At 41.3% G+C, this 20,301-nt stretch overlaps 1 protein-coding gene across 1 annotated transcript; it reads left to right on the forward strand.

Moving 5' to 3' along the window:
- The first annotated feature begins 8,544 nt into the window (after window positions 1-8,544).
- Window positions 8,545-11,081, forward strand: LOC137240769 (uncharacterized). The gene is made up of 3 exons (XM_067767464.1): window positions 8,545-8,908; window positions 9,480-9,847; window positions 9,942-11,081. Exons 1-3 carry the CDS (start codon window positions 8,805-8,807, stop codon window positions 10,538-10,540), a joined length of 1,071 nt encoding a protein of 356 aa, XP_067623565.1. The 5' UTR covers window positions 8,545-8,804; the 3' UTR covers window positions 10,541-11,081.
- Window positions 11,082-20,301: the final 9,220 nt, after the last annotated feature.

The raw sequence follows: 20,301 nt of genomic DNA on the forward strand, positions 1-20,301 counted from the left end.
TTTTATTTTTTAAGCCCCCCCAGGCAATTTTCTGGCTACGCCCCTGGTACGTAGCATTAAAAAAGTAAGTATACAGTTTTTATCAGGGTGCCGAATACTACCAAATTTGGTTACAAGTGGAGCTGCACCAAACCAAAACACTTATTTTGTTGACCTGTGTAATATTTACCCTCCGCCTTCGAACTAATAATATTTACACTAAAACAAGTATTTTTATCTTTTTTCCCAAAATGTTTGATCGCATTTCTACAGTTGTAGGTCAAACTAAACGAAATTTTTGGCCCCTTTTTCGTTTTAGCTGGCACATTTTTTGTTCTGGCACCCGCTTCAGCTGGTGCGAGGGATTTATCTGTGATTGTTGCCAGCACAAATTTGAGATAAATCCCTCGTGAGAGTGAAAAAAATGAGAGCGTAAATAATTGTTTCGTATCAGGTCATCTTTGTCCTCTATAACAAAAAAAGTTTGTTCTGGCCATGGCGGAACTATGTACATATACAAGGTGGTAGCACGGTGACAGCTGATTTATTCTTTTTTAATATGATTTCATACATCAACTTCCGGCGCATTACGATTTTGACATTAGTCCATCGATTTACAAATACAAAGTACATGGAACTTTTATTTATGTTTGTAGGTATGTCACCATACTACCACCTTGCATAGTTCCGCCATGGTTCCGGCTGAATGTCAGAGAGGGAAGGGGAGATATCATTTTTGCATTATTGTCCCTTCATATATTGTATGCATTCCCACTCATTTGTTTTGCTTTCTTGCCAGATCAAAAAAAAATTATATCACCGCTGGCGGCATGCTGTTGTTGTAGCAATGCTTCGCCCCATCCAATAGGTGCGACCGATCACAAAATGTCATCAATATCCTCTAAGGCAAGGTACACACGAGGCTACGCGTCATAGACGCTGCAGACGAAATCTGTACGCTTGGACTTGAATGGAGAGCTGCACACGAGGCGTAAGCTGCATGAAAGCGACAAAGCATGAAAGTTTCATGTAGCTAAGAGTACAGCAATGTTGGCCGCTGAGTGTACGTACGCTTGAAAAAAAGGAAGAAGAAGCTGTTTGCTTAAATTTTTTTGTATGCAAATTTGTGTAATTAGTCAGAAAATGTTACTTTAGTTAATAAAAGTGCGTGAAGGTATATTACCAAAGCGAAAAAGCATATTCAACACCACAACAGCTTGGTTAGACATTGTTGAAGCGTTTAAAAGGCTAAAAAGTGTTGGAAACTAGAAATCATCTTTTTCTCTAGTCCGCGGTGGTGTAAAAAAAAAACAATGTTTAATACCTATTTTCCTTTGGTTTCGGGGACGGATATACCTGGAGAAATAAAATTTTTTATTTTTTTCAATAATTGTTTGCTTTGTGTAGCGACGTTCGAAAGTAGCTTCGTGTGCAGATCTTGAGGCGTAGAGAAATCGTAGCTACATGTCATATCTTATACACGTTTATGAAGCTATGCCTCGTGTGCATCTTGCCTAACGGGAGTCCAAGGAAACTTGCTGTTTCAACAGTGGTGGTGGTAATGAGAGGGGTGTTATAGGCGTTGGTCCCACATTACAATTAAAGAGATGGTTGGTGTCATGTGTCCCCAACACATTGCAAGCAGGGCATACATTTTGTATGTCGGGGTTGAATCTGGATAGGTGAGAGTTGAGCTAGAGTGACTCGCGTTTCCCTGTGGAGTGTGCGTTTCTCTTCCGCAAGTTTTGGGTATTGTTCTTTGAGTACTGGATTCACCGGGCAATTCCTGGCATAAATGTCCGACGCCTGTTTGTGGAGTTCACTGAGGACCTGCTTGTGTTTTCTGGCTTCATAGGGCTGAGTTCTCAGGTGTCGTATTTCCTCATAATGCTTACTCCTTAAGCCCCTGGGCGGTGTTGGCTCATCAATCAGATACCTGTTGGGATGCCCTGTTTTCTGGGTATTCAACAGGAACTGTTTGGTTAGCATCGCATTTCTCTTCCTGATGGGGAATATTCTCGCCTCATTATGTAGATGGTGTTCTGGGGACATAAGAAGACAGCCCGTGGCGATTCTGAGAGCAGTATTTTGGCAGGCCTGTAGCTTCTTCCAGTGTGTAGTTTTTAGGCTTGGCGACCATATAGGGGACGCGTAGCATGCAATCGGCTGGCCAATTGTTTTGTAAGTGGTGATGAGCGTTTCTTTATCATTTCCTCAAGTACTGCCAGCAAGAGATTTGAGGATTTTATTACGGCTCTGGATTTTCGGTACAATTGCGGCTGCATGCTCACCAAAATGTAGATCGTGATCAAATGTCACACTCAAGATTTTGGGGTGTAGGACAGTCGGTAGCGTAGTGTCATCGACGTGGATGTTCAATATGGTCGACATTTCGGGCGTCCATGTTGTAAATAAGGTCGGGGAGGATTTAGTCGGTGATAATGCCAAGTTTCGCGAGACGAAAAAACTAGAGAGATCAGGGATGTAGCCGTTTATTCTGTTGCAAAGCTCATCGATCTGTGGGCCTGGGCCTGTGGTCATTATTATGCAGTCATCTGCGTAGGAAACGACAGTAACTCCTTCTGGTGGCGAAGGTAGCTTTAATATGTAGAAGTTAAACAAATGTGGGGAGAGGACACCACCCTGTGGCACCCCTTGTTTAATTCTTCTTGGTTTTGATGTTTCGTTCCTAATTGCACCGATGCCTGCCGACCACCCAGATAATTTGCGGTCCACCTTTTAAGACATGGTAGACCCTTCCAGTTCTTGCAGTAACGTGCAATGGTTGACCGTATCAAAAGCTGTTGATAGGTCTAGCGGAACGAGTACTGTTCTATGGTAGAGGTTTTGTTTTAAACCGCAACTTATCTGGGTGCTAATGGCATTTAGCGCGGTGGTGGTGCTATGAAGTTTTCTAAAGCCATGCTGATGACAGGCTAGCTGCAAATTTGCTTTGAAGTAGGGGAGCAAAATGGCTTCAAGCGTCTTGGCTACTGGCGATAGGAGAGATATCGGGCGATATGACTCCCCTATGTTAGCTGGTTTCTCGGGCTTTAGTAGCGGGACCACCTTGGCCATTTTCCATTTTTCGGGAATGACAACGGTGGAAAGAGACAGGTTGAAGACATGTGCCAAATATTTGAAACCCTCTTTCCCTAGGATTTTAAGCATCGACATGGCTATGCCGTCTGGGCTCACTGCTTTGGATGATTTAGCATGACCGATAGCATCCTCAACATCTCTGGCGGTGATGGTAATTGGAGACGCGCTAAATTTATGTTTATGTGAGTGTCTGTTGGCCCTGCGTCTAACTTTGTCGGCCGTAGAATGCATTATATATTGTCGGCAAAAAGCGCTCGCGCATTTTTTCGCTTCCGACAGTACTTTATCGCCAAAGGCGATGGAAATTTTGTCATGTGCTTAGACGGATTCGATAGGGATTTTACGGTGGACCAAAGCTTACATACACCGGCAACGTTGCATTCCTCAGCCAATACTCTCATCGGCCTTGGTACTTCTCTCCCATAGTTTTTAGGTCCTGGTGAAACCGTTCGCCGTGTTCTTCTCTATAGGAACCAAGATTATCCGGAAACTGGTCAAGGTGGCTGTGGAGATAATGGACTGTGATGGACATGGTACATCCTAAGTTTTTGTAATTCTCTAGCATGTTGTTATGAATATCAGAGTAGTTACTTGACTTGTGATTTCCCAGAAATTTCCTAGCAACTTCAGGAAACGAATTCCACGCAAGCAGTTCCAATATGGTCAGAGAATTTGAAAAATCAGTATCTTTTATCAACATTCTTATCTGTGGGCCATCAAAAATAACCTCTCTTATTTTTTCTATGCTTAGCCTAGGAAATTTTCTCGTTATGTAAAGAAAACATTGTCCATTTTTATCTAACGCCTTCACAAATTGTTTCATTAGACCCAGTTTAATGTGTAAGGGTGGCAAAATAATTGAATCTCTTGTAACTAAAGGTGGGTTTATCACATTCTGCTTTCCCATTTCCAACATCTCACGTACAGGCCAGTCCATGTCCAGTGTTTGGGCTTGGCACGACTATCCCACAGGCAAGAAAAACATAGGTAATTGGTGTATCCACTTTGTTGTCCTAACAAAAAGTTAACCATCTTTAGATCTACACAAATACTCCAATTAGGCTCGTTATACCTGATTTTGGCTAAAACATTGTGTAAAAGAACACACTTAAGGCTTCGTTTAGAGCTGTCTATGAAGAGACACCATTCATTTGGGTGGTATTCTGTAATACCCATTTTGAGAAGGAGGCCTTGCACATCTGAACAAAAAACTATACCAATTTCCGAATTAAAAAATGGCAGCAAGCCTTGCTCTCTTGTACGGTAGACAGTCACTTTCGTACCTGTAGCCAACAAGTTTTTTTCTTTTAATCTAGAAGCCAACACTTCTGCAGATGCCTAATACTGGTTTCACACAGACGGCTTATTGAATAATAAAGGCAGTTTTCTACATTAAGACGCTTATTGAGCTCAATCTTCCCTACAAAATTCGAATCTATAATTATTTCATTAGTAGCTAATCAAATGCCTAATGAAGTCAAAAGCACAATGGAACTCTGTTGGCAGCGTTCCGCTTCTTAGTTTTTGGTGTGTTCAGTGCTTAAAAATGTCATTTGTAAAAGTAAATGTCATTGTCTGCATGGTGGAAAGATACAAGGTGGCTGCATCGAACAGCTGATTATAACCTTTTTTATTTGATTTGATACATCAACTACCGGCGCAGTACGATTTTGATATTTGTCCATCGAAGTTACAAGTACATAGAATTTTTTTTATGTTTGTAGGTATGTCACCATGCTGCCACCTTGTATCGTTCCGCCATGATTGTCTGTCATATAGCATTGTCATTTTATTCGCTTGAAGTTTCAACCTTCATACTAATCGAGCAGTTACTTCTGTGTGAAAGCAAAAAATTTACGATTTCATTAGAAGGTGAAATGAGATCATTAAGTTTCTGTGTGAAAACAGTATTAGATAATTCAAGATCACTTATTAGATCGTTTAATTCTGCTTGGGTAAAAGTTGTTGGCTCAGTAGACGCTATTTCTTCGATACCACTATCGCGAGACACTTCACTATGCGATTATTCACGGGTAGAATAAAATGTTGGAACAAGTGCTTCCTCTGAATGTTGTAAAGTCTCTTAGCGGATTGAACGTTTGGATATATATTTTTTTAACATTAACACCACGCAAATCGACACAGCAGAAGTAACAGTCATCGAAGAGATTGTTTGTTCTCTCCATTGCATAGGCACGCCGAATCTCATATGGCTTCTTTTACCATTGACCCACTGTCTCAAGTGTTCACAGCACATTTTGCAAACTATTCGAGGTATCCACGGCTTGTTTTTGTCTACAACTTGCAATTTAAAGTACAAAAAATAAGCACCTTTTATAAAATATGTTATACTTTTCCTGAATTTTTGGACTGTGTATTCCCCACAAATGTAGCAAAACACATTTGGGTCATTGACACAACTACTTCGTGATGAAGACATGATATTGACATTTTTTTATTTATTTATTTATTTATTGAAACCGCGCTCCCGAAAGTACTAATTAAAGAAAATTTAAAAAATAAAGGGGAAGGAAAAAAATTTTATAAAATAAAATTTTTTTTTTCAGAGTAGAAATGTACTGAAGTAGAAAATTCGAGTTCAACGCTCAGCTCCCGAAAAGCTAGCTGATGAAGAAGTGAAATTCAGAAACATGTCCTAGTAACCATCGCCGTTTGTAAACTTACAATTTTTATCTAATATCAATTACAAAAACCATTGTATAAAGCAATATGAGCAAAGCTCGCTAATTAAATACATATGATCATATTGATATAATAGTAACAGCGGAAGTATTAAAAACAAATACTGTAAAAATCCGAACAAATGTTACTAAGCTTTCAAAAGCGGTGCGACCGATCACAAAATGTCATCAATATCCTCTAAGGCAAGGTGCACACGAGGCTACGCGTCATAGACGCTGCATGTCGAACACATGTACTTGAATGGAGAGCTGCACACGAGGCGTAAGCTGCATGAAAGCGACAAAGTATGAAAGTTTCATGTAGCTAAGAGTACAGCAATGTTGGTCGCTGAGCGTACGTACGCTTGAAAAAAAGGAAGAAGAAGCTGTTTGCTTAAATTTTTTTGTATGCAAATTTGTGTAATTAGTTAGAAAATGTTACTTTAGTTAATAAAAGTGCGCGAAGGTATAGTACCAAAGCGAAAAAGCATATTCAACACCACAACAGCTTGGTTAGACATTGTTGAAGCGTTTAAAAGGCTAAAAAGTGTTGGAAACTAGAAATCATCTTTTTCTCTAGTTCGCGGTGGTGTAAAAAAACAACGTTTAATACCTATTTTCCTTTGGTTTCGGGGACGGATATAACTGGAGAAATACAATTTTTTATTTTTTTCAATAATTGTTTGCTTTGTGTAGCGACGCTCGAAAGTAGCTTCGTGTGCAGATCTTGAGGCGTAGAGAAATCGTAGCTACATGTCATATCTTATACACGTCTATGAAGCTACGCCTCGTGTGCATCTTGCCTAGCGGGAGTCCAAGGAAACTTGCTGTTTCAACAGTGGTGGACCGTAATGAGAGGGGTGTTATAGGCGATGGTTCCACATTACAATTAAAGAGATGGTTGGTGTCATGTGTCCCCAACACATTGCAAGCAGGGCATACATTTTGTATGTCGGGGTTGAATCTGGATAGGTGAGAGTTGAGCTAGAGTGACTCGCGTTTCCCTGTGGAGTGTGCGTTTCTCTTCCGCAAGTTTTGGGTATTGTTCTTTGAGTACTGGGTTCACCGGGCAATTCCTGGCATAAATGTCCGACGCCTGTTTGTGGAGTTCACTGAGGACCTTCTTGTGTTTTCTGGCTTCATAGGGCTGAGTTCTCAGGTGCCGTATTTCCTCATAATGCTTACGGAGATGACTCCTTAAGCCCCTGGGCGGTGTTGGCTCATCAATCAGATACCTGTTGGGATGCCCTGTTTTCTGGGTATTCAACAGGAACTGTTTGGTTAGCATCGCCTTTCTCTTCCTGATGGGGAATATTCTCGCCTCATTATGTAGATGGTGTTCTGGGGACATAAGAAGACAGCCCGTGGCGATTCTGAGAGCAGTATTTTGGCAGGCCTGTAGCTTCTTCCAGTGAGTAGTTTTTAGGCTTGGCGACCATATAGGGGACGCGTAGCATGCAATCGGCTGGCCAATTGTTTTGTAAGTGGTGATGAGCGTTTCTTTATCTTTTCCCCAAGTACTGACAGCAATAGATTTGAGGATTTTATTACGGCTCTGGATTTTCGGTACAATTGCGGCTGCATGCTCACCAAAATGTAGATCGTGATCAAATGTCACATCCAAGATTTTAGGGCGTAGGACAGTCGGTAGCGTAGTGTCATCGACGTGGATGTTCAATATGGTCGACATTTGGGACGTCCATGTTGTAAATAAGGTCGCGGAGGATTTCGCCGGTGATAATGCCAAGTTTCGCGAGACGAAAAACCTGGAGAGATCAGGCATGTAGCCGTTTATTCTGTTGCAAAGCTCATCGATCTGTGGGCCTGGGCCTGTGGCCAATATTATGCAGTCATCGGCGTAGGAAACGACAGTAACTCCTTCTGGTGGCGAAGGTAGCTTTAATATGTAGAAGTTAAACAAATGTGGGGAGAGGACACCACCCTTGTTTAATTCTTCTTGGTTTTGATGTTTCGTTCCTGATTGCACCGATGCCTGCCGACCACCCAGATAATTTGCGGTCCACCTTTTAAGACATGGTAGACCCTTCCAGTTATTGCAGTAACGTGCAATGGTTGACCGTATCAAAAGCTGTTGATAGGTCTAGCGCAACGAGTACTCTTCTATGGTAGAGGTTTTGATTTAAACCGCAACTTATCTGGGTGCTAATGCCATTTAGCGCGGTGGTGGTGCTATGAAGTTTTCTAAAGCCATGTTGATGACAGGCTAGCTGCAAATTTGCTTTGAGGTAGGGGAGCAAAATGGCTTCAAGCGTCTTGGCTACTGGCGATAGGAGAGATATCGGGCGATATGACTCCCCTATGTTAGCTGGTTTCTCGGGCTTTAGTAGCGGGACCACCTTGGCCATTTTCCATTTTTCGGTAATGACAACGGTGGAAAGAGACAGGTTGAAGACATGTGCCAAATATTTGAAACCCTCTTTCTCTAGGATTTTAAGCATCGGCATGGCTATGCCGTCTGGGCCCACTGCTTTGGATGATTTAGCATGACCGATAGCATCCTCAACATCTCTGCCGGTGATGGTAATTGGAGACGTGTTAAATTTATGTTTATGTAAGTGTCTGTTGGCCCTCCGTCTAACTTTGTCGACCGTAGAATGCGCATGTTGTTAAGAATATCAGTAGTTAAGCCGTAATTACCCACCAACGTGTATAACGTACGTATACGTATGCCGTACGTATACACATTTGAGCGAAATTTATGCCCGTAGTGGCAACGCAGAAATCAGCTGTTTTCTTTTATTTACATTTGACAAGCAAAATTTGCGTTGATGAAAGTTTTACTAAAAACGAAAGTGAAGATAAATTGTGAAAATGGACAGTGAAAACAAAGAAATAAGTGATTTATTTATGGAGTTATGTGAGCTATACAAATTGTACGAAGAGTACAACAATAGCAACAAAAGGCAAAGACGATATGCTGTGCGTCCAATCAATCAAAATTGGGCCACAAGTGGTTACTAACTGCAAGTGTTTCGCCAAATAAAAACGTTGGAGCCTGCGGAGGTCTTTTCCCATACAAGAATGACCCCTGAGGTGTTTGAATTACTTCTAAATTTGGTCAGCAGTTCCCTGCGGAAACCAAAGCAAAGGATTGATCCTGAAGAAAGACTTTCTTTGGTATTGCTGTAAGTATATTATCGCTGGTAGTAGTGCAGTTTAGGGGCCCCACCCTAAAGTTGGGCCAAGATTTTCGAGTGAGCTATCAAAAGACGCGTATTAATCTCGAGAACAATAATCCGAAGGCGGAAAAGAAAAATTGTATCTCTGTCCGGAGATATTTGCAGTTGAAGTTGGCGATTTTCATGTGGTTGTCGTTGTGTTGTACCCACAAAAAAAAATTGTGCATCATTATACCACACACCCGGACTTGGCATGGCGTAGCCCAGGGTTATTTTTCATAAGCGCGGCCAAGGCCGCCAACGCAGAAAGGTGTTCTGCGCAAAAATACTATGGATCCTACCCCCGGTTTCGGAAGTACCCGCGGGTTTTTTTCGGTTTTTCATTAATATCTTTTGAACGGGTAAAAAAAGTTAACTTCCGCTTTCGGATTCTTGATCTAGATGTGAATACGCGTCTTTTGATACCTCACTCAAAAAGAAAGGCCCAATTTTAGGGTGGGGCCCCTAAACTGCCTAAACCTTATCGCTATTTAATGTGTGATTGTATATTTATATTTATTTCATATTGAACGTTTAGATATTTGTCACAAGGAGTATCTATTCAAAGCATTGCAGGGAGCTACAAACTTGGTAAAACAACAGTGCGCAAAATTATATTGGAAACCTGTGAAGTGATCTGGCGTCTTCTTTCACCAGTCTACGTCAGTGAACCTACAGAGTCGCAGTACAAGGACATTGCTAATGACTTTTTCAATACATGGAACTTACCAAACTGTGTTGGTGCAGTTGATGGCAAGCATATTGCTATCAAGTGTCCGGCCAGTTCAGGTTCTCTGTATTTCAATTATAAGAAGTTTTTTAGTATTGTCCTGATGGCGACATGCGACGCGAAGTATACCTTCACTGCAGTGAGCATCGGAAGCTATGGCAGCCAAAGTGACGGAGGTAATAGCTGTTATATAATTTATAATATGTACAAACATGCATATCAACGTACATACATTTTAAGTGCTTATTCATAAATTATTATTTCTTATAGGAATTTTTCAACTTTCACCCTTTGGACAGTCATTAATGCAAGACACTCTGCCACTTCCGCCCCCCGCACCAATATCAAGACAATCGCTTGAGCCTTTCCCTCACTATTTCGTAGGCGATGCTGCATTTCCACTAAGACCCAATTTGATGCGGCCATACCCTGGCTCCAATTTAAACAGATCTAAGCGCATATTTAATTACCGGCTTTCAAGGGGTCGAAGGGTAATAGAGAACGCATTTGGAATAGCAGCGGCACGGTGGAGAATACTGCGAACAACAATTGAATGTGCGCCTGAAAATTGTGAGAAAATAGTTTTGGCATGCCTTGCCTTACATAATTTTATCATGCTGAATGATCAAAGCCGCTGGTATTGCCCAGAAAATTATGTTGACAGATTTGAAGGCAATTTAATGCTGGAAGGAGAATGGCGTCGCGAAATAGAAAGTCAGCGCTCTTTACCACCACTCCGATCTGCAGTACGTAGAGGTCCTGCTAATGCATTTAGCCTCCGTGATCGGCTTGCGGAGTATTTCGTAAATGAGGGAGCTGTGCCATTCCAAGATGCCATCGACCTAGCCACAAGTGGTCCATATGTATAAGTGTATTGGTACCCTGAATGTCTAACCAGGCCCCGGATCGTGAAAATGTTTCTGGAATTCATATATTTTAAGTCATATAATTCATTTAAGTTATATACTTCATTTAAGGGTTTTGTAAAGTCAGGGAAAATTAATAAAAGAATAGCAATAACTTTAATAGTTGCCTCTGCCATTTTCGCGTTTATAGCTGTAAGTTTGAAGCAATATTAGTGTAAGCAAAATCTAAACCTTTTGCTTTTCGTTTAAAAGTTATCTTTCAAGTTATAATCTGAAGAAAAAAACTAGACTTATAAAATGGAACAAAAACTCGTTTGTAATATTCATTTATTTTATTATTGAGTTATAAAACGAGTCAAAAATTCATGTATTAATAAATTCAGTCTTATCGAACGCAACAATAAATTCAGTCTTATAGAACGCAACAAAAATTCATGTATAAACATCACTTATCAATAATAAATTCAGAGTTATAAAAATTAAAAAATAAATTCATGTATAATAATCACTTATAAATAATAAATTCAGACATGTAAAAGGAAGCGAAAATTCAGTATATATATAAATTAAAAAAAAGTAAAAAAAAATTAAAATTTATTCGTTCATTCAACATGGGAAAAGGTATATACAAAACGGCTATTCCGGTTCCTGCTTAACCTGGAATGCCACCTCCATAATCTTTCGCATTGCCCGGGACTGTTTCGCAGGTGTCATTTGCGAAACCATAGATGCTATCAATTTTCCAAAGGAATTCACAGCTGGGTTGCCTGTTTCTTCCACTTGGAGGCACTTTTTTTTAAATAACTCAATAGCCTCACACATGCTGTTTGCGACATCAGCATTATTTCCGCGCTTTCTCGCAGTCGACTTCCGATTTTGTGGAATTGCCTGAGATGGCGTGGAATCTTGTCCGCCTTGTAATGATGAAGACGACGAAGACATAGACAAATCTATACACTGAGGGCTAAACTGCTGCGATGGGGAAATAATGGGCACATCTCCGGTGGCGCAGGCATATGGCGCTGTCTCAAAAATTTGCGGCGATGATGGTGAATGTGTCAAGTCGACTACCGTAGGAGATCTAGATGGTACAGGTGCTGGAATTGGTGGGGACATGAGAGGCTGGGAAACGGAAGATGACTGCGTGGAAATTCGTGGTTCCAGACACACGTTTTGCGAAGTCCGTACCCTACAATAAATATATGTTTGTACATAAGACAACATAAATATCTTTATATACAATTTGTGTTCTACTTACGGTCGGGGAACAACGTGATTTTTTAAAAAACCCAATGAATCCAGCAGGTACCATTGTCGGTGGTACTGCGCACCACTGCCCGATGCTGCTGTAGATTTCCGTAATTCCCGGCCATACCTGTCACGGAGGCATGCCCACCTACGCATGCATGCATCACCTGAAAAGAAATTTAAAATAATTAATTTAAAAATCATTTTATGGTAATATTCTAGAGCAATGGTCGACTGCTAAACCATGCCCAAAAATGTCGGGAGTGATATTAAAGGACGTGTTTTGAATTCTGTACCAAAGATCCAAAAGCGGAAAATTTGGGTTAAGAGGCATTTGCAAAAACAGTTGCAAGTTTTCATGTGGCTGCTGCGTTTTTCATAATTTTGTTGAAAACGCGTTTTTTTTTATTGTACGTGTATAGGCAGTCCACCCATGTCCTCGAATATTACCCATTATATCACTGAATTAACTAAAACAACTTGTACTCACCACTTGCATTCATCTGCTGGCCAATGTGCTCCCATATCGTGGCCTTCCTTCCAGCTAATTTGTAATATGGACTGCGCTTATCAAAGAGCTCGGGATGCACCTCCACCAATGAAATTAGCATTTCATCATTCATTTTGGTCAATGGAATTAAATATAACTTGCGCAAAAAGAACTAATATAAAAAATAATTTTAAAATGCCGGCGCTTGTTTGTTTGCTTATATTTGACACAATGTTGCCATTGACTTGTTTGAATGCATGCTTATGGAAACATCAACTTTTTCCAATTTTATTTTTGATGTTGTAAAAGGCTGGAATTAATATTAAACAAATATAAATAGACCACATATTTATAATCTGCACTTTTACATTATTATTTCGAATTATTTTCACAATTTTTCAAGCTTTAATTAGGTGTTTTTGCATAAAATTGCAAACGGTCAAAAATTAGCGCACAAAAGTTTACTAGGCAACTCTGCCTAGTGAGAGAGCGATCAGCTGACACGTTCTTACGGAAAAAATCAAAATTGTTTTGATTTCTACGTTCCGGGCTACGTACGTGCGGGCGTTTCACGTCGGTGAGTTTTCGTTTACATTGCACACTCATAAGATAGGTCGTGTCAGCTGACACGTTTTTTCTACGTACGTTCGTGAGTAATCACGGCTTTACTTGACTTGTGATTTCCCAGAAATTTCCTAGCAACTTCAAGAAACGAATTCCACGCAAGCAGTTCCAAACTGGTTAGAGAATTTGAAAAATCAGTATCTTTTATCAACATTCTTATCTGTGGGCCATCAAAAATACCCTCTCTTATTTTTTCTATGCTTAGCCTAGGAAATTTTCTCGTTATGTAAAGAAAACATTGTCCATTTTTATCTAACGCCTTCACAAATTGTTTCATTATACCCAGTTTAATGTGTAAGGGTGGCGAAATGATTGAATCTCTTGTAACTAAAGGTGGGTTTATCACATTCGGCTTTCCCATTTCCAACATCTCACGTACAGGCCAGTCCCTTTCTGTCCAGTGTTGGTGCTTGGCACGACTATCCCACAGGCAATAAAAACATGGGTAATTGGTGTATCCACTTTGTTGTCCTAACAAAAATTTAACCATCTTTAGATCTACACAAATACTCCAATTATGCTCGTTATACCTGATTTTGTCTAAAACATTGTGTAAAAGAACACATTTAAGGCTTCGTTTAGAGCTGTCTATGAAGAGACGCCATTCATTTGGGTGGTATTCTGTAAGACCCATTTTGAGAAGGAGGCCTTGCACATCTGAACAAAAAACTATATCAATTTCGAATTAAAAAATGGCAGCAAATCTTGCTCTCTTGTACGGTAGACAGTCAAGTTTTTTTCTTTTAATCTAGAAGTCAACACTTCTGCAGATGCCTAATACTGGTTTCACACAGACGGCTTATTGAATAATAAAGGCAGTTTTCTACATTAAGACGCTTATTGAGCTCAATCTTCCCTACAAAATTCGAATCTATAATTATTTCATTAGTAGCTTATCGAATGCCTAATGAAGTGAAAAGCACAATGCAACTCTGTTGGCAGCGTTCCGCTTCTTCGTTTTTGGTGTGTTCAGTGCTTAAAAATGTCATTTAGCAGCTAAAAGGCATCTGCCTTTGCACTGATATGAATGTTGGAGATTCGAGTTCAACGCTCAGCTCCCGAAAAGCTAGCTGATGAAAAAGTGAAATTCAGAAACATGTCCTAGTAACCATCGCCGTTTGTAAACTTACAATTTTTCTCTAATATCAATTAAATTTTTTTCTATTCGATCAGTTTCTTTCTTTAGAAATTTTATATACGTATACGTTAGATCTCATGCATAGGCTCAAAAAGCATTAATTCTAATTATTCCTGAAGGAGGTATTTCGGTTTTCTTTTTTATCAATTTATCTATGATTAATATTACAGGAATGCGATTCTGTGGCTTTTCCTAATGTTCACATGTTGTTGAAAATCTTGTGTATGCTTCCAGTAACAACGGCAACGAACGAGAGACCTTTTTGCAACTCTTAGGCTGATTAAAAACTATTTGAGAAACACGATGAGTGAAAATCGATTGAATGGCTATGCATCACTATGCATCCACCGTGATCAAATTGCTACAGTTGATGAAGTTTTAGAGGAAATGGCAAAGAAAAGCCGACGCATGCGCTTGAGTTTTCAATGTAACCTTTTTATATGAGCTTCTAAATACACGTACTTTAATGTTAAAGCTAAAGACAACATTTTTTTTTTAATTTATTTAACTGAAAAAAAAAATTTTTTTTTTGAACCCCCCAAGGCAATTTTCTGGCTACGCCCCTGGTACGTATCATTAAAAAAGTAAGTATACAGTTTTTATCAGGGTACCGAGTACTACCAAATTTGGTTACAAGTAGAGCTGCACCAAACCAAAACTCTTATTTTGTTGACCTGTGTAATATTTACCCTCCGCATTCGAACTAATAATATTTGCACTAAAACAAGTATTTTTATCTTTTTTCCCAAAATGTTTGAACACATTTCTACAGTTGTAGGCCAAACTAAAGTTTACCCAAATTTTTGGCCCCTTTTTCGTTTTAGCCGGCCCATTTTTTGTTCTGCCACCCGCTTCAGCTGGCGCGAGGGATTTCTCTGTGATTGTTTCCAGCACAAATTTGAGATAAATCCCTGTGAGAGTGAAAAAAATGAGAGCGTAAACAAATGTTTCGTCATAGACGCTGCAGGCGAAATCTGTACGCCTGGATGTCGAACACATGTACTTGAATGGAGAGCTGCACACGAGGCGTAAGCTGCATGAAAGTGACAAAACATGAAAGTTTCATCTAGCTAAGAGTACAGCAATGTTGGTCACTGAGCATACGTACGCTTGAAAAAAGGAAGAACAAGATGTTTGTTTACAGAGTATTGAACACCACAACAGCTTGGTTAGACATTGTTGAAGCGTTTAAAAGGCTAAAAAGTGTTGGAAACTAGTAATCATCTTCTTCTCTAGACCGCGGTGGTGTAAAAAAGACAACGTTTAAGACCTATTTTCCTTTGGTTTCGGGGACGGATATACCTGGAGAAATTTATTTTTTTATTTTTTTCAATAATTGTTTGCTGTTTGTAGCGACGTTCGAAAGTAGCTTTGTGTGCAGATCTTGAGGCGTAGAAAAATCGTAGCTACATGTCATATCTTATACACGTCTATGAAGCTACGCCTCGTGTGCATCTTGCCTAACAGGAGTCCAAGGAAACTTGCTGCTTCAACAGTGGTGGACCGTAATTAGAGGGGTTTTATAGGCGTTGGTTCCACATTACAACTAAAGAGATTGTGGGTGTCATGTGTCCCCAACACATTGCAAGCAGGGCATACATTTTGTATGTCGGGGTTGAATCTGGATAGGTAAGAGTTTAACCTGTTACAGTATCCAGATCGAAGTTGAGCTAGAGTGACTCGCGTTTCCCTGGGGAGTGTGCGTTTCTCTTCCGCAAGTTTTGGGTATTGTTCTTTGAGTACTGGATTCACCGGGCAATTCCTGGCATAAAGGTCCGACGCCTGTTTCTGGAGTTCACTGAGGACCTGCTTGTGTTTTTTGGCCTCATACGGCTGAGTTCTCAGGTGCCGTATCTCCTCATAATGCTTACGGAGATGACTCCTTAAGCCCCTGGGCGGTGTTGGCTCATCAGTCAGATGCCTGTTGGGATGCCGACGTTTCCGGGTATTTAGCAGGAACTGTTTGGTTAGCATCGCATTTCTCTCCCTGATGGGGAGTATTCTCGCCTCATTATGTAGATGGTGTTCTGGGGACACAAGAAGACAGCCCGTGGCGATTCTGAGAGCAGTATTTTGGTAGGCCTGTAGCCTCTTCCAATGAGTAGTTTTTAAGCTTGGCGACCATATAGGCGACGCGTAGCATGCAATCGGCTGGCCAATTGCTTTGTAAGTGGTGACGAGCGTTTCTTTATCTTTTCCTCAAGTACTGCCAGTAAGAGATTTGAGGATTTTATTACGGCTCTGGATTTTCGGTACAATTGCGGCTGCATGCTCACCAAAATGTAGATCGTGATCAAACGTCACACCCAAGATTTTGGGGTGTAGGACAGTCGGTAGCGCAGTGTCATCGATGTGGATGTTCAATATGGTCGACATTTAAGACGTCCATGTTGTAAATAAGGTCGAGGAGGATTTAGTCGGCGACAATGCCAAAACTGGAGAGATCAGGGATGTAGCCGTTTATTCTGTTGGAAAGCTCATCGATCTGTGGGCCTGGGTCTGTGGCCATTATTGTGCAGTCATCGTCGTAGGAAACGATAGTAACTCCTTCTGGTGGCGAAGGTAGCTTTGATATGTAGAAGTTAAACAAATGTGTGGATAGGACACCACCCTGTGGCACCCCTTGTTTAATTCTTCTTGGTGGGTGCTTATGGCATTTAGCGCGGTGGTGGTGCTATGAATTTTCTAAAGCCATGCTGATGACGATTCCATTTTTCGGGAATGACAACGGTGGAAAGAGACAGGTTGAAGACATGTGCCAAATATTTGAAACCCTCTTTCCCTAGGATTTTAAGCATCGGCATGACTATGCCGTCTGGGCCCACTGCTTTGGATTGTTTAGCATGACCGATGGCATCCTCAACCTCTCCGGCGGTGATGGTAATTGGAGACGCGCTGAATTTATGTTTATGTGAGTATCTGTTCGCCCTCCGTCTAACTTTGTCGACCATAGAATACATTATATATTGTCGGCAAAAAGCGCTCGCGCATTTTTTCGCATCCGACAGCACTTCATCGCCAAAGGCGATGGAAATTTTGTCATTGTGCTTAGACGTATTCGATAGGGATTTTACGGTGGACCAAAGCTTACCTACACCGGCAGAGAGGTTACAACCGCACAGGTGCTCCTCCCATTTCGCCCGCTTGTGTTCATCCACAAGCAATCTGATGCGTTTGTTTTTTTTGTTCCTTATTTGGGGGTCGCCGGAATCGAGCTGTCTTATAAGGTCACGTTCTCTCGCTAAATTTGCGGCCTCCGCCGGAAAGTGAGGCCGAATTTCTGGAATTCTACCGGCGGGAATAAAGCGATCCGAGACGGATTCAATGACTTTGCGGAAAGCGCGCTCGCCTTGGCGAGCATCAGCCGGGATAGGGAGGGCAGCTAAGCGGTTGTCTGTAAAGGATTTCTCACTTTCCTTTTTTTAAGTTTATGAAAGTGCGTTTTTCTGTGACGATGAAGTCGGCGGTACGCTCGAGCGAAATAAGTTTAGGCAGGTGGTTGGATGCCAAGTTACCATCGGCTGCCAGTTGACGCAGTTTACGAATTCTTGCACTCACGATGAATATATCCGGCGAACTGTGACAGCTTCCCAACATACGTGTGGGGGTGTCTCCGTTTATTGTGCAGAACGTCGTTTCTTCTATTTGATCCACCAACATCTCAACCATGCTGTCTGCCAGCAAGTTCGAATGCCATAGATCGTGATGGGCATTGAAATCGCCTAAGATAATGCGATTGTTGCCAGTGAGTAAGGCGCTGATATTAGGAGGGTATCCAGTGGGGCAACAGGTGGCAGGAGGGAGGTAGATGTTGATGATTTCTGGGTTGCATCGCCTGACCGGACAGTAAGCCTTGACGTTCTCAGACACTGTCCCTGCCGCCGACGTCGGGATCAAATATATGATATTGCACTGAATGGTGTATGATAAACGCGAGGCCGCCTCCATTTCCGCTCTTGCGATCTTTTCTGTGGACATTATACCCAGAAAAGGTCTGCAGTGTAGATCTTGCTGTGAGTTTAGTCTCTTAAATCGCAGCAATGAGGATGTTGTGCCGCTATATGAAATCGACTATCCGTGATCTTCCCAGTTAATCCATTACAGTTTAACTGCAGAATTCTGAAGTGCAACGGGGGAGACGTCGTCACTCGGGGAGTAAGTGACGGGTGACTACGCCTGGGTTGTGAAAAGCTATGACGCAACTGCTGTTGTGGCCCTGGGATTGGACGTCCTTGGGTAATCATTGGGTTACCCGGTGTATTTGGGTTTGCGGCCTGGCAATATGGCGCAATGAAGCCCGTCGGGAGGTTGCCGTCGCGGAGACCAGAACATCTAGGAAAGCGGCACCGTCCAAGGCAGGAGCTGTATTGGGCGGATGTCGCAAACATATATATTCTGTGCTGGCAAACGGTGCAAAAGTTGGTAAAGGCGTAGACTACGGGACGCCCTTGGACGTGAACAGCAAGGAGCCACAGAAGATTTATAAAAGTTACGAGGACGTCGGGTTTTGGGATCTAGCCCAGAACAACCTGTCCGATACAACCATCCCTTGCACGATACACACTGACAAGAGTATGACCGTCCTAAAACGATTATTTTCCGGCAAATGCAGCAAAACAATTTCTCAGGACCGGGGTCAGGAGACGGACCTGGATTGGGTTCGATACCTTCCCGGAGCAAGAGAATATGGACCAGTCCCGCTGCAAGGAGCTGCTGGGAGGATGACAATTTGTGGGAGGGACGCAACAAATTAAATGGGGTTACACTGAAATGACAGTCCTTGGTCGTGAAAAATCCCGAGTCGCTCCGGTACATACAACCGACTGCTGATGTCGGCATTGCCTTGTTGGCTTTGTATAATAAACCAAAGTAACCGGTTATGCCAAAAAACCGTATGGAAGGTGATATTTTACTTTAAGGTACACCTTCAAAAACGCAAATACAATTTCGGGCATGTATCGGAGGCACCGTTTCTTTGTTATTATTGTTGATCCGATGGCGGAAGATAACCAATATGCAATGCATCATCAAAGTTTGCAAAATCTTACTTATTTCAATCAACATTTTTAACTTATTTTTTTGTTTTACTTATTTAAATCAACAGTTTTAACTTTGCTCATTTTATCGTCCATTTGAAAAAATATAAAAATTTAATAATTATACAGTGAAACCAAGGGTAATAAAATCCTCAAATCTCTTGCTGGCAGTACTTGGGGAAAAGACAAAGAAACGCTCATTACCACTTATAAAGCAATTGGCCAGCCGATTGCATGCTACGCGTCCCCTATATGGTCGCCAAGCCTAAAAAATACTCACTGGAAGAAGCTACAGGCCTACTAAAATACTGCTCTCAGAATCGCCACGGGCTGTCTTCTTGTGTCCCCAGAACACCATCTACATAATGAGGCGAGAATACTCCCCATCAGGGAGAGAAACGCGATGCTAACCAAACAGTTCCTGTTGAATACTCAGAAACCTGGGCTTCCCAACAGGCATCTGATTGATGAGCCAACACCGCCCATGGGCTTAAGGAGTAATTTCCGTAAGCATTATGAGGAAATGCGGCACCTGAAAACTCAGCTGTATGAAGCCAAAAAACACAATCAGGTCCTCAGTGAACTCTAAAAATAGGCGGCGGACCTTTACGCCAGGAATTGTCCGGTGAATCCAGTACTCAAAGAACAATACCCAAAACTTGCGGAAGAGAAACGCACACTTCCCAGGGAATCGCGAGTCACTCTAGCCCAACTTCGATCTTTATACTGTAACAGGTTAAACTCTTACCTATCCAGAATCAACCCCGACATACTAAATGTATGCCCTGCTTGCAATGTGTCCCCACCAGAGGTCTGCTTTGAGTACTAATAAAATTAGTGCACTTAGAAAATACATACGATTGCCCCGCAACACATACATATATGACATTGTAGAGTATAAACTGATGTCATTGTCGCTTTAACTCAGTAGCATGTTGGTTTCGTGTGTAATACACTGTATACTTCGTTTATTATCGGTTTTTCTTAAGCACTGTATTCAGTTTAGTTTCGTGTACATCGTTGTGTTGCTAGCGTCAGAAGACTGATATGGCTATATTCATTTTATTGTACTGTAGTCTTATACTCTTTTCACACAGACGGCTTATTGAATAATAAAGGCAGTTTTCTACATTAAGACGCTTATTGAGCTCAATCTTCCCTACAAAATTCGAATCTATAATTATTTCATTAGTAGCTAATCGAATTCCTAATGAAGTCAAAAGCACAA

Source organism: Eurosta solidaginis, chromosome 1 (genome assembly GCF_040869045.1).
Source record: "Eurosta solidaginis isolate ZX-2024a chromosome 1, ASM4086904v1, whole genome shotgun sequence".
NCBI classification, from domain to species: Eukaryota; Metazoa; Arthropoda; class Insecta; order Diptera; family Tephritidae; genus Eurosta; species Eurosta solidaginis.